Consider the following 25,098-nt stretch of genomic DNA (forward strand, 5'->3'; position numbering starts at 1 on the left):
TAGGTGAATTTAAATAAAAAATATTTAGATGACTTGTCAATAATATGACTAAATAAATAATTAACATGAAGGAGGCACTAAGAATGCATATGTTTTGTAAAATCAAACAAGTTCCGCCCACTGCATTGAATCATGATAGGGCTGTGAATTTTGTTCCATCCGAAGCGCACTGAGGGTGCTGTGGGTTCAAACATTACTTATTCTACATTTTATACATCTAAACTCTCTAAATCAATTTTTGGTAACCATAAAGTTACCATTCCATGGAAAGAAAGCTGAAGTTCATAAGCAGACTTATAATATGGATCATTCATCTAAAAACAAATAATAGAAATATTAATAAAGTAAATTAACATTTAATTCTTATCCTTCTAAACAAATTAATAAAGAATACCAACTAATTTTTAAATATATACAGCGACTATAAATTATGAAATGTATAAGCATATAGTTATTATATAATATATTTGAACTTCAAAAATATATTAAAATATTTTAATTATCAACATACAAACACTGAATTAAAACTATGTATAATTACCATCATAAAGTAATTCAAAATAAAATAGAGATTATAAAAAATATATATACTAAATAAGTAAATTATGAAATATTTGTTGTTTGTACTTTGTAAATAAATGACTAATTGTTGACAACAAAAATATAATGTATTTGAAACAAGTTTTTATGCTGTAGTACTATGTTTTTACGGAGTCTGCAAGAATAAATATTAGGTATTTAAAATTGTATATCCACAATACTTACATCAAAATAATCCATCCCATTTTTAAACACTTTATGTATATCTTTAAGTATATCAATAAGTGATATATACGATGAAGTAGATACAAAACGTTCTTTTACATCATTCAATGATATAGGTTCTTCAACTATTTCATAATAATGTGGATACTAAAACACATATAATCTTGTATTACTAAAATGTTATCTTATTTACAATAGTGTTATTTACAGTTGCTCTATTCAAACATTCTCGATAGTGTTCACTATCTTCATTTTGACAATACAACATCATTAATATGCGTTCAATGAGTTTTTGTTCAGAATGACCACTGACAAAATAAGCTGTAACATCCTTTTGAAGTAAAACTTCAACATGAGATGAAATGTCTTGGCAAAGAGTACATGTCCACGTGTTCAATAATGGACTATAAAAGGTAAGATACAATAATTATATAAATAAATAAAAATTAAAAAAAAAAATTACTTGTCAGGTACAAGCTCCTTGTCTATAAGAGGAATATGACAGTCATTATGATAAAACCTATTACAACCCTTACAATTTAGTAGTTCATCAACAGTCCATTGATTACAACAAGAACAATTTAAAAGTGGTTCATATTCCGAACTATCAGAATCTAAAACACAAAATTAAAAAAAAAAATATAATTAACATAAGCATTAATATTTAAGTGTTTTTTAATTTAGAAAAATAATATTATACCAGACTGCGAAAATAAATTAAATAAATTATTTTCTTCCATTTCTTCTACTTCTTCTATTTCTTCCTTAATATCTTCTATTTCTGGTTTAATCTCTTCCATTATCGGAGTTGAATTGAGAGGTTGCTAAAAAATTATTTAATAAAAATTATATACTACAATATGTTGAATATTTTATTATAAATAATTATGAACTTGATAGCTAAAAAAAATATTAAAACAAAATTGTTCTTTTTGCCAATAAAATTGTTACCAAAATAAACATAATTGTTTAAAAAATTATAGTTCAATCTTAAAAATCAATACATTCTAAAATTATACTATTAAGATAACAACTATCAGAATACATTAACAAAAACAAAATATTATTGCAATACTTTAAGCCCTTACATTTTTTCGAAGAGGTTGTTGAGCATTATTTACCATTATTCTATAATCTGGTAAACTAACAACTGGTGTTGAAGTTATATTTCCAATTCCTCGAAATTCTAAAGAAAAAAAAATAATAATAATTTATTAATATAATTTATAAACTCGGTTGTATACTAACTTACTTTCAATACATTCTCTTATGGATTGTTCATGATTATTATATTCCAAACTAGCATTAAAACTTACTATTTCTCTAGGCATATTATCAATATAGCTTCTAGAAAGTGTCATTTTATCTGTGACATTTCTAAAATAAATAATATACTGTTACAAATGTTATATTGTTTATTTATCTTATTTAACATACTTTGAAATTTTAACAATGTCAAATGTTTTATTATTGTCAATAATAGAATTTGTCAAATTAAAATAATACTCATTTTCTTTTTTAAAATCATTAAGGACTTCTTTATTTATAATAATTTTACCAACAAGATCTGTGAAATGTATTTCAAGTGATGTTTTTAGTTCAAGTGAGCGTTTATAAATTTCTTGATATAACCTGCAACAAGACAATGAACAAAATCATTTGAATTTTATTACACAATTTACAAGTTATAACTTACAGATTCATAGCTTCATTAATTTTTTCATTAATTTGATCCTTCTGAAATTGCAGATTTTCAATATCTTGACTTAATTTTTCATTCAAAGAATCTAAAAAAATGTTATTTTTTCTGCAAAATAAAAAATAGATTTTAAACTTTAAAAACAATAATCTTTTTCACTACATTTTAATTTCTTAAAATACCTCTATCTGTTAAATTAATTTTAATTTTTTTTAATATTATTATTTAATGATAAACTTAATTACATGCAACTATAATTTGGAATTAAAAAAAAATATATTGAATTAAATTTTAAATTCATATAATGAAGGTAACTAAACACAGCATCTATTAATAGTACTTTGGTAAATACTTGAAATAATAATTTAAAATTTATATGATTTATACCAAAATAAAAATAAAATTGCTATATTTTTTCTGTATAATCTCAAAACTAGTAAGATAAGTATTTTATTTGATAGACATAAGAATGTAATAGTACTTTTATAGCTGAGAACAATATGTTTGGACACTGCATGTCAATATGTTTATTGAAGTTTAAGAATTAATTGGTATTTAATATTAAACATTTTTAATATTTCTTTATACCATACCTTACTTTAAGTAGATCCATATTTAATTTTAATTTGGTTTCGTCGGCCATAGTCTTAAGAATTTTAAAACCATGACTTCGGTGTTTATTTAAATGACAAAGAGGACAAATCATTTTTGAACATCTTAGACAATATACTTCTATACATTTCTAATACAAAATAAATATAATACATAAAAAAAATATAAAATTATAAAAATATCAACCTAAAAACAAATTAAGTAAAATAATAAAATAAATACATACATAAAATATTGGTTAAAATTTTGTTAAAATATAATTAGAACCCAATTTTTTTTTAATTTAAGTATAGAATGTTATTTTAGATTTTAAGAGGAGCAATGAATATTTTTATTTTACAAAAATTATTTTTTTTTTTTTTTTTGTATGTTATGATTCAAAAAACATTATTCGTGGGGATATATAACTTTAGTGTAAATAATTATATTTTATACACATAGGTAATGACATTTTCAAATTTAAGTATTTCGTCTAACAAATATTAAAATAAATTACTTTATTAGTAATATCAAAAAATAAAATATGAAATTTATTTAGTAATATTATTAAAGACTCATAGACTGTCTTTGCTTGAAATCATTTTATGTTTATAATTACCTATATATATCATTAAATACCCATGACTCACAATTGTACAGCAAAGCAGTATCCACTTACCCCCCTTTTATTTAGTTTATTTAATAATGCAATACTTTTTAATTAATTTAATACTCACTTCAGTACACTCTGGACATGGAATAAATTCTTCTTTCAATGGATAAGTTTTCATTAATATAGGTTTATGATCCTGATTGATATTTAGATGTATCTATAAACAAAAATACATATTTTAAATTAAAGAAATATAGAAATATAAAAGAAATTTAAAAGTACCTTTGAACATGATTTACAATACAAGCTATTACAAGATATGCAGATTTTGTTTGCAATTTCATCACAATTTTGTTCAAAACATTTTTCAACTGTTGATTCAACTGATGACACAATTGGGTAACTAATGAGTTCACTGATAGTCACTATTCCACATTTACATAGTATACCTAGGTTTTTATCTAATTTTAAAATAATTCAATTTTTAAACTTTCTATAATATTGTATAATGAAACCTTAAATTAATTTTACCTGAATCAGTTACATCTTCTGGTACGCAATCCTTACAAATACCATGAAGACAATTAAGGATTTTTGAATTTTTCTCTAATCGTCCATTACAAAATACACATTTTTCTATTGACCAAAGGTCAATATTTTTATTTCCTGGATTCATTATTTTATTAGACCTGAAATGCAAAACATTTTCTCATATATTAATTTTTTTACTCGAATTAACTAAGGTATTTTCAATGAAAATAGTGTAAAGGTACGGTTTCCTTCAACGTCTAGACGCGGAGTCTAGACTCGACGAAACGCTGCATTTCGTCTGGACGCTGCGTTTACCCTGTTTTCTAGGTAGCGTCAGACGCCATAGATTTATTTAATAATTTTATCTCACTCTTTTAGTTTAATTTTACAAAACAGAATCGAGCCAATAACGACCGTTGTCTTTTCCACACGTAATTCTTACTTATAAGTTTTAATTTTTAAATTTTCATTATGGATAAAAATTATTTTTAGAAGTATTATTGATAAAAATAATATTATTTGTGAATAGTTGATTCGTTATGAAAAATTTTATTTTGCATATTTTCGCATATTTTGAGAGTTTTTACATGTTTTTGAGGTTTTTGCATAATTTAAAGATTTTTGCATATTTATTTTTTTTTTGTTTTTTGTTATACTGACGCATATTTAACGATTATTATCGATTGATTCAAAATATGATTTAAAAATTTGTTTTGAATGTAGTAATACTATTTGTGTAGCTAACATTCACAAAAATGTTGCACATGAACGAGATTTATAAATATTCAACAAATAAAAAAACCGTGTAATTATCCGAAATGGTTAATTGAAAAATTCTGATATGCGTAGGTACTTATCATACTTATAATCTAGTATTTTTTAAATATGCTCCCATTACTTCCGTCGACGTGGAACCTTCATTTTCTGCAAATAGATAACTGATAAGTATATTCTAGTCGATAATATAAGAGCCTTTCAGTTCAAAAACATTCGAAAATACCTTATAGTTCAAAGCGATCACGAAAGTTAACATTTTATTAACGACAAACTTTTAGTAAATATTTACCTCTATTAAATATAAATGTGTATTTTTTTTTCAGGACATTCAAAACCCAATTTTTTAAGATGTCATTTTATTTTTTGGATTAATTAATTAAAAATTATATTTAAATTACAATTTTTTTAATATGTATATAAAATAAATCCTTTTTGCTAATGTATTCTTAAATACTTTTTATTTTTTATTTTTAGTGCATATTTTTAAGTTTATCGGGTCATATATAAGCACATATTTTAGTACTTTTTAGCGCTATAAGTTCCGAACCCTGATAATAACTCAATAATTTTTAGTATCCACGTATGAATATAGATTCATACGAGTATACGACATTCTATATTATATTTCTATCATTGTTAATCCGCAATTATTGCCTGTTAATTCGATGTTCATTATTGATTTTTTTTTTTTCTTACTTTCGCGGTAAAATAATTTATGAAGATGATTTCAATGGTATAGCAGACGACCCTAGCTTTGGCCAACTAGGACTGGCTAAACTAATTTTTCCTGAAACACCTGGATCTACTATCAATCTTTTAATATAAGGTATTATAAATTGATTTAAAACTCAATATCTTAAGAAAAAAAAATTGGTTTTATAATATAATGGTTATGGTTAAAAATTATTATTGGATATCAAGTAAAAAACAAAAGGAGATCGTACTTATTTTGTCTCCAAATTAGGAAAATAAATAAAAATAACTTTAAAGGAAATAAATCATAATGGCAAAACCTAAAACTTAATATTATTTTATTTATAAAAAAATTGCCATTTTACAATTAATGCAAGCTTTAAATTATGAAACTTTTTTAAATTATCTGTTTTTTTATCTTGATAAGTGATTTTTTTTATCTATTATTTAGATAAATATTTTAAGTTTTATCTATTATTTCACCTAGATAATTTTTCAATGGATTATCTGTTATCTTATCTAGATAATTTTTTGGTTATTTTTTCCCAACACTGGTTAGTAATCTAGAATACTATTTTATAAATCTTAAAATATTGCATAAAAAATATTATTCTGTGTATGAAATATAATATCATATTTAAAAAGTTTCAATGCCATTCGAATAATATTATTAAGTAACAAAAAATAACTACATAAAATTTTAAATTACTACCTCAAGGTGTTATAGTCTTTTAAGTATACTAGGTATTGATTAAAATTTCTTATTCTTTTTTAGGTATCTGGCAACAGGAGAATCCTTTTCTTTGGCATTTCCCAAAGTTATATTAACATTATAGTAAGAGAAATTTTAGTAGTTATGAAACAAAAATTAATGCCACTATTTTTACCTAGCCCCAGTAAAGTTGACTTAGAGAAGTCTTTATCAGAAGTGGAACTTTCCAAATTGAGTACTAGCTATTGACGAAAAACGCGTTAGAATCCAATATCCAAGTAATTTAGGCTCCTTCTTCTCTAATTTTACAGAATGTTTTTCTGTCATTTTGTTGTTTATGGTGGACTCAAACTATAAATGTATAGCTATTGATGTTGGATCGTTAAGGAAAGAAGGGATAGAGGCATTTTCTTGAAACTGAATATGGGGCAACAATTTTTGAACTATACATTTGGCTTCCCTTCGGATTGTGCACTTACTGCACTTCCTAGTACTGACATAAAAGTGCCACACGTCATATACAGTGATCACGCTTTAAGACTGAACAAACATTTTCGCAAAAATCAGTTAAAATAGACAGTAAAAAAGCAATATTCAATTATCGACTCAGTCGTACTCGACGAATTACAGAGTGCTTTCGGATTATTAAGTTAAGTATCCAGAGTATTTTTTTCAACCTATTTATATAAATACAACAACGTGTGATAATAATTATGACATGTTATTTATATAATATGTTACAAGATGCATCCTTAGAAAAAAAATGGAAAGATATTTTATCAATTGGATTCAGAAGAACCTCCTAGTGCTAACATTTCGTCTTTAGCCAATGAAAGTGGATTTTTATTTTTTAAGTACAGAAGGAGCTTTAACGTAGCGAATATGAGTTTAATAGTTTTATAGTATTTATTATTATCTATATTGTCATTATTATTATACGTAATTGTTATTACAAACTTATAATAAATATTTTTGTTTACCCACGAAAAATGTGTTTAATTATTATAAATGATTCTAATTTCTAACATTTATTCTATACCTATTTATAATCAAAAGAACCATAATATACTATAAGATAAATATACAATTTCATTAGATGCTAATTCTCACTTTTATATTTAAACGTACTTATACTTTATTATTTCAAACAATATTATAAAATATAAAAATAAGCTATGGGTAATATAACTTCTTGAAAATAATAACAAAATATATTTTAATTTAAATCAGTCTTTTAGTAAATTTAATGTTTATAAATAAAATCAACAAACTTCTGAATTATTACAAATTAGTTTTAAAATACAAGTCTTAAACGTCTGAAAATTATAAAGTTAGTATTATTAGCATTATTGTTCTTGAAGGCAACTCTTTAAACATGAAATAAAAAGTAATTGGTATACACATATACTATGAGCACCAGATATTTATAACTTATAAGTAAAAAAATTCCAATGGTTAAACATTAGACCCATCGCTGTAACTGAATGATAAAATCCCTCAAGACGATGTTGAGGTACTGTATGAGTTGGCAGGTGAACTCAGTTTATATTGGTACAATATGTTGTTATAGTCTGATGATACTTGATAAACTTATAGTAGTGTTTGAAAAATTGAATATTTGTCATTCATTTCAGTGATCAACATAAGCGTCCTAAGCTTAAATTCTTTGATCGATTCCGGAGACAATTTTTTAACCTTCATTGCAATCCTTTCAAAAATTACGTCAATATCATCCTCTTCACTCAGGTTTTTCATGCTTGTAGCCAAGAGTTTATTTTGTTCTTGAATACTGAGAATGGTATCCTTAGAATCCTTTAATTATTTGGTCAAAGGAACAGATATCTTATTTTCTTTTGACCGAACACGTTGCCCTGCGCATGAAATTGATAGAAAATCGAACATGATATTTACTGTTAGTTCTTTATCTTTTTGTATGTTTTCTACATCTTCAGATCTAATTTCATCTGTAGCAGATGCTTTTGGCGTATAAGCATCAGTTGTGTCCATATTTATTATAGGTAGTACTAAGGTGAAAATAATTCAAACATATTTATAGTTTTATGACAAAGTTATTTACAAATGATTATTAAGTTTTTGTTTTTGTTTTACCCATGATATTTTATTAATTTTTGTGATTCACTTTTTACTTATTTCGTGATTTTTTGTTGTTTTTTTTTTATCACTTATGGTTTTTAGTGATAATCTTGGGTGAAATATTTAGTTAACATTAAATGTTTATAATAAAATCATTGTTTATAAAAAGTATTTATAATCAATGATTAATGATAATACTCTAGTATTGATACTTTTTTTTTAAATAAGCTTTATTTCAATTATTTTCTGATATATATAAACTAATAAACTATTAGAAGCAATTTTATAGTATATAAGTATGAGCCTTGAGCATACTTTTTTTTGTATTCGACAATGTCCAAAAATGATAAATTCATCATTGTACATCGGTTTTTTAATGTAGAGCGACAACTTATTCATTTATTTATTAATGGAATTTACATGCACCTTATAATATTATTATTTTAAACTTTCTGTTTCTCTATGTGGTTGAATGGGGTTCTTTTACATATCAAAATATTTATTAATTTATTTATTTAATTTAATAAAATTCAATAATCAAATATGAAACATGTTTACATATTAGGTAATGAAAAAGGTAATAAGAAAAATAAACAATTGCTATTAGAAATCAAATCTTCTTTAAATCAAACAAAAATTAATTATTTTTTCATTAAGTAATTAGTTTACTATTATTTTTTATTCAGAAAGCAATGTTATCAGATGTCCAAAAGACACTCAAAACAGTGGATGTGATAATTGTGTTGAAGTCACAAATGGTAAAATTATTATTAAAAATATATTTATTTATTTTCATTAAGTAATTTGCTTATTAGCATATTTTTTCATGCAGAAAACAATGTTATTGAATTTCCTGAAGACACTAAAAACAGTGAATGTGCTAGTTATATTAAAGACACAAATGGTAAAATTATATTCACATAATCTATAAAATTAAAACGTCTTGATGAAAAAAAAAATGTATCATTTGTATTCTATAAATTTAAGACTAGATAAATATAACTGCAACATATACTTTACACATAAGTGAAAATAACTATAGATTTGTTTTATACTGAAATACATAAAACATTATACAAATTAAAATACCTTACATGCATCTATTGTATAAATTTTAAATGTTTACTAAATTCTTCATAAATCATAAGTTAATTATTAAATATATTATTAATTGCATAATTTACTTGATTGTTTAAAATAATCTATCAAAAAAATGCTAAAAGATATTAATATTCTCTTTAAATAAATACAGCTAAATAATTTAGCAATAATTAATAATAATAAACAAACTAATACCTTAATCAATCTTTATAGTTTTATTTATTTATTTATTGTTTTTAACGTATAATAAAGCTTTTGAGCTAAACATAAATACTCGATATTCTCAATATTCTAAAGTTATTAAGAACCATAAAGTAAATGTATATAAAAGAATAAAATTGAATTATTTATTTAGTTAAATATTTCTTGTCTTTAAGGTTTGTACAACTTCAGATTTTATTTTTACTTCAATGAGTGATTCTATCACAGCAAAAAATATTTTGTTGACAAGCATCCTATATAACTTTATGTATAATCAGGAATAGTTAAAGTTGACTTAAAAGAATATACTTTAAACAGCTACCAAATGGTGACATTTTTCAAAGAAAATGGGTATTATATTGTATGGATAAAAATTCTTTATACTGTTTCAATTGCATGGCATGTAAAGTGCATGAAAAGTATGAGGAAATTGAAAATAAATTTATATCTGGTTATGAAATGGATATGAATGAGTATAAATATTTATATCGTGATATTATGATCCATGAAAATTCAATTTTCCATAATAATTCTACAAATACAGCTATTCGTTTAAAATTAAATAAAGATATACAGTCAATACTAAATTGAGATGTTATGGCAAAAAGGATCCAACAAGTAGAAATCCGAAGACAAATATTAAAGCGTTTAATTGATAATTTTGTTTATTGGGCAACAGGGTATATCATATCGTGAAAAGCTACTCATTCATTAACTGATAATGGTTTAAACCATGGAAACTTTTTAGAATTTGTTAAACTTATGGCAAAGTATACTATTCTAGGGCAACACATAGATAAATCAATTATACTAAGTGACATAAACAAGCAAAAACAAAACAGCTGAAGATGATAACATTTTTATCAAAACACTTTGTAAATGAAAAATGAATTATGTCCATAGAAGCAGCTAATCAAGGAAAAATTGTAAAAGAAATTGTTGAATGTAAAACAATTAGCTTGATTGATAGTACTCAAGATGTGAACACTATGGATCAGCTTGCAGTTTGTGTTCATTATATTTTCAATGGAATCATACAAGAACGGTTAATAAATTTAGTAATTTGTAAGATCTATGTTAGCACTTTTTAAATTGTAAAAAGATCATTTAAAACTTCATGAACTATTACTTGAAGATATTGTGGCATGTTCTTTTGGTGGAGAAGCCAATATGAAGAGAATATATCATGGATTACAAGCATATAAGTACAAGTATATCTAAAAAAAAATCAATCCAGATATTGAATATACTCACTTCATTGGCCATATTCTAAATTTGGTAATGAGTGAGTCTACAAATAATTCACAGTTGGCAGAAAAACTATTTGGGTTAATTGAACAATCAGTAATGTTTTTAACTACTTCTCATAAGTGAATGACAACATGGATAAGTGTTATAGAAGAGAAACATTCTGCACATGGAAAACTCAATCATTTATAAAAAATTAGTGCCACTAAGTGTTAAAGCAAAAAAAAAAATCAATGTCTTTTATCGTGGATGTATAGATAATTTAAAATAACAATTAAGTTGAAAATAGTGAGTTTGTCACTTTACTTGAGTTTTTAGTTGAAGTCTGTAAAGATAACTTCAATGTTCAAACTGAATACATAGCAAAATCTTTAATAATTAATTGATAAAATTTGAAATAATATTAATTGCTAATTTATGGCTTGATATATTATATGCAATAATAAGTCCCATATCAGTGTATTTGCAAACTAAATCAATTGACTATTTATATGCTTGGAATATGATTGAAACTTTACAGGAGAAAATTGATAAAAAAATTAATGAAAATTACCTAAACTCTCAGTATATAAAATGCAAATTCTTTGCCCCAAAAAAATGAATTTTTTTTTTATAAAGAAAGCCTGATAAATATTCAAGAAGATCTTCCTATTAAGCATATTCAAAAATAAAAAATAAACATTCTCTGAAGAAAATTGTTCAGATGAAGTTAGAATTATAACACCTTACACAAAATTTAAATCAAATACTTATTCCATCGTAGATACTATTCTGAATAGCATAAAAACACGATTTGTACCTGATAAAATGTTATTAAAAGATTTTAATTGGCTAGATCCTAAAATATTTTCTTTTATTAATAAACTTGAATAATTTCCCAAAGACTCATTGAACACAAAATGTAAATTAGCAGATTTAGCCCAAGAGATCATTGCAGTTGAGTTAAAACAGTTTTCTCGCCAGTATAGCAACTTTATACCAGAAGTATCTAAAAATGATTTTCATGATAATAAATCTAAATCTTTTAAAATTATACATATTGAAGAAGAGGAAATATTGAAGTTAAACCCATCGAACAAATTAAATGTAAAAAATGCACTAAATGTCTATACTGTGCATTCATTTTTCTCCCAGAGCTGTCATACTAATCTATTCTAATTTATATATAATGTGAATTTGTTCACATTATATATATTTCATTTGCTATTACCATCAACACAGACTATCTATGAAATAATATTTTCATAGTTGAAAATAATTAAAACATAATTTCAGTTTTCTTTACACCAAGAACATCTTAATCCATTGATGCTAATGTCCATCAAAGGATATTTTAATTGACTCAGATAAATTAATTGATACAAAATTACTAACTTATCTAGTCTACTAAATAAATTACTTATACAAAAAAAAATTAATTGTACAATTAATTTTGAATTTTAATAAATTTCATTAAAAATATTAAGTTGTATAATATTATAAAGTATTATTTGTATTATGTAAAAAATTTTTAGAATAAGAAATAATTACTTTAACTTGGCTCTTAACTTAATTGTTGTTTTATTTTAAATAAAGTATTTTTTAAAAATTATAGTATTTTGCATTACTTATAAGCACTATTTTGTTATTTAATAAAATAATAATATTTTTGGGAAGCCCTTCTGAAGAAATGCATCCAAGGCTCTTAAGGTACTAGACTGGCACTGCAGCCATTGGCCGTTATAAACATTCACTATACAAACTACATATCATGGTTACAGAAATTAAATAATAAATATGTTCATGGTAATTAGTGATGGGCACTATTGAATAGTCGTTATCAAACTATAATATTTAATAGTTCACTATTCGAACTGTTCAATAGTCATTCCATAACTATTCTAATAAGAAAACTATATGAACAGTTAATCAAATAATTTTAATGTATTATATTTAAAAATGTTATCAAATAATTTTTAATTAATCGAACTTCAATTATTTTAAATTTAAAAACTATTCAAATAAACTATCAAAACATAGTTATAAGTTTTAACTTGATAATTTGTTAATTGTCATCATACTCAATAATCAATATACCCAATAGCTAATATTATTTAGTTTATTAGTAGTAAAATTAAACTAATTTATTTTATTATTTATATATGGATTTGGAAGGAATTACATCAGATTTAAATTTTAGAGTTCTTTAAATTTAAGCATAATTTTGAACAGTATCTTTATTTACTTGTTAATATATAATTATTAATTTTTAAAGAAAATTGCTACAACTTCTATTTTCAAATTTTCTGTAGACCAACAAAAAAAATATATTTTTTAAACAACACTTTTGTTAAAAGTTTAAAATTTAAATATCAAAAAACATCACCACTTAAATACCATTATATTGACTAAATTATGTTGTGAAACATACCTATTTAACATTTAGTTATTAAAACCAAACTGTAAAAAAAAATTTTAATTAAATATTGATGAACCAATAATTTATGATGTTTATTTCCTGTTTTCAAAATCCAAATTTGTTATAAATACTAGATAAGAAACATACTAACATTGCAAACACAAATAACCAATATTGTACATATATATATAAAGTATTACATCCATGACATTAGTGAATTATCAATGCCAATTCAATAAACTTAGTTTTATAAACGCAAAATTACACTTTAAACAATATTTTTATCTCAAAATATAAGCGGGGGTCCTAAGCACCACCTGGCACTTTCATAAGCGCCAATGGTTTTCTTAAAAATTGAAATGTTCAAATAGTTTGAAAAAATAAAACTATTTGATAGTGCAATTCAAATAGTCCACCAAACTATTTAATAATTTACCAGACTATTCGATAGTTTTTATTAAAAAACTATTAATCAGTTAAGTTAAAAACATTCTAATATCTATTCGATAGTTTATCCAAATCATCAAATATTATTCAATAATGCCCTGATAGTAATCACTGATCAGACATAAATAAAATTATAAACTACTTCAATAACCAGTAAATTTCCTATTCTTATATATCTCAGTATGATCATAATACAACTATAGGTAATATTCTATTAATAGCTTATACTCATTATTTTTACTGTGTGAGATAATACAAAATTTCAAACTAAACCAAATTCAATAATTATAACACTAACTTACAATCATTTTTTATTTTATTTTTTATTTATACAATTAAAGAACATTGATTATTTGTTTATATTTTGTACATGTTAACGTCAATTTACCTATTCAATTTTAAAATACCATTATTGAACTTTTTTTAACCTAACATTATACACAATAAATAAAAATGTATTTACATTATTTTATGAAATATTTTGTTATTCAATTTTTGTTAAGTATTTTATACATTAACTCTAACATTTACTCTACAATTTTTAAAATGTTTTAAAATATATACATTTTCTAATAATTTTGGTTAATAAATTATCTATATTTAAAAATAAATTAAACTTTGAAATCTTCAATTTGGATAAAAAATATATTGTTTAAATTAGTTACATATACTACAGTTAGAAGTGTACTATAAGTATATTTATTTAAATTCTAATAGCTAATTTTAGATTTTGAGTGAAAAAGAAATATTTTTGCTTTTATATATAAGCTTATTATAAGACAATTACAAAGTAATGCACGGAAACTTTTAAAATGATGCCAAATAGTTAGAAAATTTGATAACCATTTGAAGTTATTGAGTAAATGTATTTTAAGAGCTATAAAGCCACTCAAGATTTAATAAAAATAAACTTGCCTATAGAAGATTATTTAATTTTTTTGATCGCTTAAAAATAAAACATTTACATAATAATTTAATTTCTCACCTCCTATAAGTAGTGTTTGGCAAGCTCATCATGCTATATGGTATTAAAAATAATGTATTGCTTGTTTGTAAAAATATGCTATTGTAGTTATTTTATTAATATTATATATTTTAGTTAACTTCTAAAGAAAAGTTTGATTTATTAAACAAAAATAGATATCCAAATCCGGCTTTCAAATGTCCATTATCAGGTTAAAGGAAACTAAAATTTCAATATGCATTGTTTATTCGCTGGAAATGGCAAGTTTATTCAATAAGTGAACTAATTAATGTATGTACACATTTATAAGCTAGTTTTGTCTTTGGATCATCACAATTCACTTAAACATATCATTACTTATAACAAATATTACCTTCCCCCCATTAAAATTCTTGGGAATACTGTATGTGTACAGTGTTGTTATCTAAAATATTTTATTAGTTTATGACATATATGTACTAATATAAATCATTATTAACAATATTGAACTTTATTAACTATACTACAAAATAATTAAGTAACACCAGCACTAAATGTTTGTCAATATGTCATAGATATAAAAGGGTAAAAATGTATACCTCAGGAATCTTGCAAATTTCATATGACTACAATAAATTTTCGAAAGACAAGTCAATCTGAACACACTACTAGGAGTAAATGTATAAAATCTAACTCAAATGGAGACAAATGAACGCAAGGACAAAATCATATTAATATTACATACCAATATGTATTACAATAATATAACAATTAACATAAGAAAAAGAGTGAAATAAGTATAAAACATTATAATTTATAAACATACTTTTTATTCAAATATTTGTGTAACTAAAAACGTTGCTGAAAATATAATAATTAAAAATGTAATTGTTACTGTACAAAAATATTTTGGGCTATCTCCTCTCAAAATAACAAAATTTCACTTCATTCATAATTTTCTAATTATTTTTAAAACCCTCTCATCAACATCAATATAGTTTTCATGGATAATCCCTAATATCATTATAAAACTAAAATGTTATATGTATAATATGTTATATATTGTTATATTATTATTATAGGTATTACTGGTATTAGGTATGTGTAAAAGTAAAAGAATTGAATTAAAATTGAATATTATTCTCGCGTCTAAACGGCGGCGTCAAAATAGCAGCGTCCAAAATTAAAACAAGCGCATAAATTTGTCCTCGATCGAATTTTACTTACTTGTAATGTTACTGCCATTCGAGAACACGGAAAATAATATAATTAAAAAGATCGTTTCATAAATACATTTCTACAAAATAAAACGGTTTTTTAAATAATTATTATATTAAAATGTTTTTACCTTGAAATGGTTGCGCGTAATCAACGATTTTGAGTTATAAATTGCAGTCACAACTGTAAAACGAATATTAATAAGTTTTTAAACTTCAAATAACTTGTTCACTAATGTTAATACTTCTTAGCCACTAGGAGTAAATACTTTTCAGTCAGCTACAACACCGATAGTAAACAGTAGAGATATGGCAAAATACTCTATGCCCAAAAATTCAGGAAAAATGGACGACTAAGGTGGATATATAGAGGTGTAAACACTTCCTATCTTGTATCATTATAATAGTTGGCTGAAAAAAGTACACCACTTGAGACTGCCACCGGGAGCACTGACTACCCGATGAGGGCTCAAAAATATTAAATTTGTATGGCGCGAAATACATTTTTGGATTTATTTTTTCTTATTTCATAATATATTTAGGAATTACAAGTGCTATGGACTTCACGCCCTAATATAATTAATATTTTTTATTTTAAATAGTGTAACTTTAAACGTATTATATGTGTATATGGTACTTTTAATGCATATAATATCTTAATAATTTGAAAAACATTTACAATTACAAGAAGGTAAGTAGGTACCTAATAGTTTTTATTTATATTAATTTTGATATTTTTTTTAATCTTTTAATAGTATTTTTCTTATATGATATTTGATCGTTATGCCTTGTGCATGCAAATATCATTCTGGTGTTCAAATAGAAATTAACAACATGTTTTGTTAATTCATTTTGATATTCCAGACAGCCAACTTTGGAAGGGACTCCAGTAATGTTAACTTCATCCATAACTATAGAATAATGTTCCATATCCACAATGTTAAAAAAAGTCACTCAAAATTTGATCAGAATAAAAGTAACACGAATCTATACGATATGATCTAAAAGTCAATTATAATAAAAAAAAAAGGTATTGATCAAAAATTTGTTGACTATTTAGTTCATTTGTCATATTTTAATTATCTAAATAATATTTTAAAAAAGAAAGAAAGGTAGCTTAAAGATGGTAGTTAAACCAAATTGTTTTCAGTATACTTGTACCTACTTGTATTTGTATTATTTAATAAATTGTTTTTTTTTAATAAAAAAAAAATATACATATGAATTATTCATTGAATATACATAATATATAATAATAATATAATAATTAATAGGTAATTATTAATTATTAATTAATATAAGAAATATCTACCTTTAGTGGATGAAATACCGAAGGCAGTTTTATTCCCTGCTGTTTAAATATTTGATTTTGTTTGGGTAACCCAGAGTTACACCCAGGCACAAAACACTTAAGAGGCATACTTGATTAATAAAAAAAATTAAATTTCAATGAGTATATTATATAGGTACAAAGTACTTAAATGAATAACTTCAAAAGAGTATAGAATATCTAATATGATGTAAATATTGTCATTATACACATATATTAAATATTTTAGAGATATTTCTATTGAGTAATATTTTAAATATATACCTATAATAATACCTAGTATTTTCAATATTATGCCTTACCTAGAATAACTACAATATGTTTGTACAAAAATAAACATATCATGTCAAGGAGACTAAGGAAAGGAAGCAAATCGAAGAAATAACAAATTTACAATTCCTTTAATTTATATTTATTATGCCAATGGTTACAATAAATTGTAATTTTTAATTATTTTATATATGTTAATCAAAATTCATCCAAATTATTCATTATTTAAATTTAATTGTTATATTATTTTTTTATGGCTTTGCAAGCATCGAGCATCGTATTTTCGTATAGAAATATGAACATTATGAGCCTTAATCGGGTAGGCAACGCTCCCGGTGGAAATCACAAGTGATGTACATTTTTCAATCAACTTTTAATCGAAGTTTTTACACCTTTATATATCCACCTTGTGTACGAAAATACTGCAATTGGTTTCCCGTAAATATGCTACAGCTGGTTTTTCGTAGGTATGCTATGCTGCCATGAGGTCTGTCATGGCGCTTATTGACTACGGCGATCCGGTTGTATACAGCCTGAACGTATTTTTTCAACACTCCACGTACATACAAGGGGGGGACCACGTTTTTCCTCCCCGCCGCGGGGGGGTGGGTCTACTATCCTCTTTTGGTTTCGCTTTGGAACGGGTGCGGGATTTGGGGGGGGGGGTCGTGGGGGGGTCCCCCTTCTTTTTTAATTTTTTTTTAGCGTACCCCTTCTATTTGCCCCCACGGTAATGTGACGGTTAATTTTGTGTGGAACACTCGTTTATCAAATATCCGATGAGTCTCCCTTCTATTTTTTTTCCAAATCAAGCACTGCTTATAACGTTCCGTAAACACGGCGGCGAGCACCAACCGCCGACAGAACACGATAAGTACCGATAACTGTAGTTATTGACGGCGGGCTTACCTGTGCGATTCTACAGTGGTGAGGTTGATCATCATATTATGTATTTTCAAATTTCAAAATGCCCATATCGTTCTGAGCGCATGAAAGACTTAAGACGCTACTGGTTAAGAACCAAAGAACCCTTATTTAAAAACAGATTTGACAGAGGTCATACGCTAGTGTTTCATACGAAAACATTATATTATACCTTCAGTGTGGTAACGATAAACGATTACAATCGTTATTTTATCTTAAAGGATTCCATTTTTAATGATCAATCTGTTTACCTAATCATACAATGTCATGACAAGGGACCCGATTTATATGCACAAAAAATCTTCAAAATATGCTTTTAAAAATGCTGTAATATGTTATAGAATATGTATTTATTAAAAACATCTAAAAATTAATCTACATAAATGTATTTTGAAAATGTCATTGAGTGTAGTAAAATTCATAATACACTTAAAATTTTAGTTTTACACAAACAATTTTTAAAAATTGCAATAAAATAATAATATAATTATACATTGTTTAAGTATGTAATTTTGTCTAAATTTGTTTGAAAAAAAAAAAATTGTACTTAAATATGTTTTGTTTTAGTATGAAGTATGAACTACTTTCAACTTTATATTACATTTTAAAATTTAACAATATCTATGAAATAATTAAAAATAATGAATTTATTCTAATGTCCATAAATAGTTTAAAAAGAGATAAAATATTTTTAAAGTTACACTTTTATTAGAAATGCTAGCATAAACATTCAATGAAAAATTCATCTATCTTCAGTTTTTTGTTTTGGAATTATACTAAGAAAAATAAATTTTTTTTTTAAAACTTGATTTTGCATAAAAATTTCTGTTTTTCCTTATTTTTCTATTTTTTTGACAATTTTTAAAAATGGTGGACATTTTTCATTTTTCACTTTCCCAAAATATCTAATAGACTTAAATTAATAAGAGAAACAAAAAACATAAAATAAAAAACACATATCATTGTAAAATCAAATCATTCTTAGAGTATAAATCTGAATTAAAAATACTCTATGGTTAAAATTTAAAATCATTTAAATTTTTCATGATCTAATAATTAAGTAAATACAAATGAATAATTTCTTATACTGTTACAGTATCTAGGTAATACGAAGGTGTAATATAGGGACGTTACAAAGGAATAATAGGATGAATTTTTAACAAAATAATTAATTAATATTTAAAAAAAAAAGATTTATGTATAAGTGTGTGACCCAAGTGGTAACTAAATAATAATTAACTTAACTTACTTTTAGATTTTAAATGTTTGAGTTATTCATATAACTTTGTAACTTTTATAGTTAAATTTATTATTTATTAACTATAAATTTATTACTTAATGTTATTAACCTATCTTTAATTAGATAATTATTTATTTATTATTTTTTTTTCTTTATTTATGTTCGAAACAATTGTATTAAATTAATAACTTATATTATTAATTAATCATTTTCACACCAAGATATTTAAGATTAACATAATTTTTAATCCATAACATCAATTAATAAAAATGTATTGCTAAAATCATAGATGGAAAAAAATAAAACATATTTGATACCCATAAATCTTGATATTGTTGTCTTTTCAACCAATACATGATGAATCATGTTGGCAAAACTATACTATCTTAAATTATCATTTGATTTTGTAAAATAAATTATCATAAATATTGATTTGTATTTAAAATTTATATTGTGCCATTGAGATCATAAATATGAAGGAGTGATTAATAGTTTAATATACAGTAGAAACTTGATTATCTATGTTTGCGATTAACCATGCCCACTCTTCCGAAAATTTATTGTATGTATGCGTCTTCTTTTCTTATGTATATTTCTAATTACAATTGAATCAAAATTTTTAAAATTTCATTATTATAAAATTGTACCGATGTATTTCTAATTATAACTAAATAAAAAATTTCATTATTATAAAAAGTCTCAATTAACCATGATTTTCATTTATCCGTGTGACCCTCTCCCCATCATTACCCCAGATAATTAAGGTTCTACTGTACTTTAAAACAATTAAAATTTATAAAAACGATATAGCTATTGCTTAAAATAACTTTCTATACATAATTTCTTCATAAATTTTCATTGATTACTTTTTTTTAATCAATAAGCTGTAAGTAAGAACTTTCTTATATTACCTTGGTTAAATTTCTACGTGGATGATGATAGGAAGCACAATTTGCGATCTTAAAAAATTAATGTACACCTATATTAAAAACAAAATATAATATGATGAGAATAATTACAAAAATCATGATTATTTTAACTTACTATAACACTATGTATGCGATTTAAAGATTAAACACCATTTACGGATTGCTTTAATATTCAACTTCTTTTCACTGAATAAATTAAATTTTTACATAATGTTTTTTTTTTTTTTTTTTTTTATTATTACGCCTAGGCCCTAGTTAAGATTTAATAACTATAATTCGTTTATCATATCAAAAAATTCGTTTCTCTGTGCAATCCTACAAGATATTGCATGTGTTTACAATTTTTCTTATCTTTTTTACGTACCGATACGTGTCGGTCGGTGAAGGTACCTCCACTGTTATCTACTTGTGACTGATAAGTGATGACCATTTGAAATTTCATTATTAAGTTTTCACTAGCCCATTTAGTACTTTGTCGATTTGTCGTATTATATTATTGTATATTATTTATATGATAGAGTTTTTACTACAGTTTAAAGTAAATCATAAATACTCCTCGACCGTGGTATTGTTATTCATTATATCCTAGTTGTTACTCATTGTTGTGCGCTGTCAGACTCTTATACCTGGCAGTTGACTCGACAACTCGCACTTTAAAACGGTTTAAAACACAAGGTTTATATAATATAACAAGAATCAATAAAAGGGTGAATTATAATATAATAAACCAAATAGCGATTTATATGTAGTAGAAATAAATGTATAATATTTAAAATTTAAATACTAATTGATATTAAGTATATCTATATAATTTATGCTGTAACTGCAAGACATCTGTTAACAGACAACAGTACACATACTCACACGAAATAAAATTATAATATGATGATAATTGATAAAACTTATCAATATCCGATGATGATCGATAATATCAGCGGCGGCTAATTTGCTGCTCACGGCCGTTACCGATATTTTACCCGGCGCCCGGCAGTCCAAATTGATGGGCAAGCACAGACAATGACCCGTGTGATCGCCAAATATAGATATAATATGAATGATATATTATATAGATATACATGAATCGACGTCGATGGCGATTTGACAGATGGCAGCGCGACACTTGACATATATAATATATATATACAAAAATTAACGAATTATATGGACAAATGACAACGGTTTCAGTCGTCTTTTTTTTCCAAATGGTATTCGAGATTATTCAATCGTGATATCAGAAAATACCAATGAAATTATTAAGTTATGGTTGGGACCAGCAACTTTCATAAATCATGATTGTGAAATTAACGAAGCAATATGTTCCTTAGGCGAAGCTGCTATTGTGAAGAATACCTAAAACTTTTAAATTATATTATGTGTTTTTTTCTGTCCACACGTATTGATTTTACAATGATGTGTGTTTCTAATATCGTCTACTATTCTGTGACATCAATTTCATAAATTATAACTCCCGAAATCGACCGTTCGGCAAGTAAGTATATGATTTACCGGAGGATTTCAATGCAAACGTATTCTGCCATATAAATTATTTCTATGATAAATTTGGCCTTTGATTTTGAATGTTGAATTAAATTATTGATCATTTGGAGCATTATTTTTAACTATTTCTTTTCTCTGAACGATGTCATTTTAAAACATGAATTAAATTTTCGAATTGACTACAGGAAAAGGTTAAAATTTGGATCCGAACCGATAAGTAAACCATAGCAAATCTCTATTTGCTGTAGTATTAGTCCTTCGACGGGCCAAATTAGACCCATTGTATCTTGCTGGAATTGTTTATTGAACAAAACATACAAATTGATCACATTGAAGTAGGTGCTTAATATTGTACTACCATATTATCAATTTATGAGATTGAAGAAAGAATTAATAACTATTCTGTTATTAGAGTTAAACTAAATTTAATAATATTTGTATATTATTATGTGGAAACTGACCATAAACAGTGTCCTTGGTTGCGCATTATTATTTATTTTCAGCCAACAAAAAAAAAAAATAATAATAATAATTATGATTTTACACGTTAAATATTAAAAAAATATTTGTGGAGAGCCACCCTTTACATCTAGGAATATGAAAAATAGTTTACATAATTTTTTCAGACCTATTGAATATACACTATACACACACAATTTCGTGAAAATCTGTCAAACAGTTTCGGAGGAGTTAAATAACAAACATTTTCTGTTAGACACGAGAATTTTATATATTAGATACCTATATGTATCGCGAATTTAAAAATAAATTTATTAAATAATGGAATATAATAATATTCCAACGACTGCTACATGATTTCGCACCTCACATTACTTAAAACATATTAAAGATGCAATCGGAAGTGACGAAAAATAATGCGTGTTTCACGGAACGTTTACGATAGGTCGCACTGAATCCAAAGGTATGTCGACAACCGAATACGACGACCAATGACCACGACACGACGTGCGCACTTCACGCACAATATTGAAGTGTGATTGACGATATATGTCGCATGGGTTAGAACGATTTGCGGTAAGTCGCAAAGGCGCGAAAATGGACAAGACCCCCATATTTAAAAGCTAACAGAGACGAACTTAAGACATTGACGAGCGAACGCGGTGTCGACAAAATTCGTGATTAATGATTATAATTTATAGATTATAGAAGAAGTGAGTCGTCGAAAAGTTCAATACACTGCGCGATTATGCAGACCGGTTCGGACCTTAAAAAGGCGACGACGTTGACAGCTATACCACGGAATATAACAATACTCACTAAGAAGATAAAAAATTTATTTATTAGTAAATTTTTATTTATTAATAAATAGGTAAAATGTGTATAGTTAAATAATATTATTCTATAATTTATAGTAACCGAATCGTGTATTATTACATGAAATATTTTTTTGAAACCCAGAAGTTATATCAAAAATAATTCGGATAAATGTTATCTACCCAAGTCTTATTTACCCACATTTTATATTAAATAATTATTGTAATTATTTTCTTAATAGTTAATAACCATTGATTATGAATACAAATATTGTATTTACATTTTACAATCAATGTTAGTCATTTTGGATATCCTAGCATTAGGTATTGTATTAGGTATAGTGTAATGAATAATGATATATTGATATATACATTATTATATATCATTATTTAAATGTTAATAAAATATCCATACAGCTGCACAAACATAAATTAGAAAATTATATATCTTTATTCATTGATATGCCTTTTGGATTTAATACAATAAATAATAAATGATCTGTACAGCTGCACAAACATAGACTAAAAAAAATATATATTATTATGAACTAAATTAATCAACAATAAGATTAAATTATTCTTAGACTTAGAAATAATCACAATCATTGCAGCTGTACAAATATGAGCTACTAAATAAATAAGATACTGATAATGAGCAACGCCGCAATCTCAAAATTCTATTATAAAGACGGCCTATTATGTCTATAAAAGGGCAAAAAACAACCAATTCCACGCTCAGTCGCTTACCAAATACTATATTAATAAATGTATAATATTTTTCTGTGTCAAATTATTACAAGTTTAATAAAATTTAATTCACTTTAATATCTTTCGAGTTGTTGAATATAATATTCTTGCACACCACTTTCCACCCCGGTTATCCAGTATCCATCACATCAAGTCGCATCAAACATTATAATTTCACATTTCGAATCATTTGAAAGGTAAGTGAAAATTCATACAATAGATATTTTCCATACATTAGTTTATTCAAAAGGAAAAACTCTCTTACCCAACCCCTTAATTTATCTTACAAGTGATGAGTTAGAGATAAAAACATTAAAAAATAAATAATATTTAAAATACTATCTCTTAATAATAATTATATATAATATTTTTAACTCATTACAGTAGTTATAAATCTGTACCTATTAATTATTGGCTACAACTCGTTTGCGCATAGAAACACAACTCAATTGTGCACATATATTTTGGCTACCTATGACGAAAATATTAGATATCGTTTGCGCACACATTTTCCTTACACAGTTACATGCCGAGTTATAATGAACCATAACTACTAAAACGTCTAAAACTGTACTAAAAGTAGTTAGGTATGGTAAATCCCAAACGATATAATTTACACAATCAATTATGAGATTATATTGCTATCAAAATATTTACTAATGACGTGTGTGTACTGCAGCCTGTGACGAGTGTGATGATTTTAAATCACGGGTAAATATGAAATATTATGAAAGTATAAAACTATATTTAGTATTATTACATAAAACACATCAGTTGCGAATGTTGCGATACGCCGATATAAGTCGTAGTCTGTAATAGAGACGCATATTACAGAACTAAAATAGTGCGATGTACTG

General features: G+C 25.0%; 1 protein-coding gene across 6 annotated transcripts; it reads right to left on the bottom strand.

Moving 5' to 3' along the window:
* Positions 1-8: 8 nt before the first annotated feature.
* On the bottom strand, positions 9-20,989 carry LOC112591366 (E3 ubiquitin-protein ligase TRIM33-like). Of its 6 annotated transcripts, none has more exons than XM_025335171.1 (17): positions 20,839-20,989; positions 20,706-20,773; positions 18,540-18,660; positions 16,162-16,214; positions 4,200-4,357; positions 3,951-4,129; positions 3,793-3,885; positions 3,058-3,206; positions 2,462-2,572; positions 2,203-2,397; positions 2,018-2,142; positions 1,854-1,951; positions 1,466-1,589; positions 1,229-1,379; positions 974-1,169; positions 766-912; positions 9-314 (listed from the first exon to the last, which is right to left on the bottom strand). In XM_025335171.1, the coding sequence occupies exons 5-17, from the start codon at positions 4,342-4,344 to the stop codon at positions 210-212; spliced, it is 1,818 nt and encodes a 605-aa protein (XP_025190956.1). In that variant the 5' UTR covers positions 4,345-4,357; positions 16,162-16,214; positions 18,540-18,660; positions 20,706-20,773; positions 20,839-20,989; the 3' UTR covers positions 9-209. The 6 variants fall into 6 exon arrangements, with proteins under 6 accessions (XP_025190956.1, XP_025190958.1, XP_025190953.1 ...); XM_025335173.1 differs by having other exon boundaries at positions 3,951-4,117; positions 18,540-18,879; XM_025335168.1 differs by having other exon boundaries at positions 18,540-18,879.
* Between the last annotated feature and the right edge of the window lie 4,109 nt (positions 20,990-25,098).

Source organism: Melanaphis sacchari, unplaced genomic scaffold (genome assembly GCF_002803265.2).
Source record: "Melanaphis sacchari strain LSU unplaced genomic scaffold, SCAv2.0 Contig132_pilon_pilon, whole genome shotgun sequence".
Taxonomy (NCBI): Eukaryota; Metazoa; Arthropoda; class Insecta; order Hemiptera; family Aphididae; genus Melanaphis; species Melanaphis sacchari.

Coding starts and splice junctions, on each gene's coding strand:
- LOC112591366 (XM_025335169.1), bottom strand. CDS start 4,344: ATGAATCCAGGAAATAAAAATATTGACCTTTGGTCAATAGAAAAATGT. Junction 1,590..1,853: donor AACAACCTCTTCGAAAAAAT/GTAAGGGCTTAA, acceptor ATAATTTTTTAG/CAACCTCTCAATTCAACTCC. Junction 1,170..1,228: donor AAGGAGCTTGTACCTGACAA/GTAATTTTTTTT, acceptor TACCTTTTATAG/TCCATTATTGAACACGTGGA.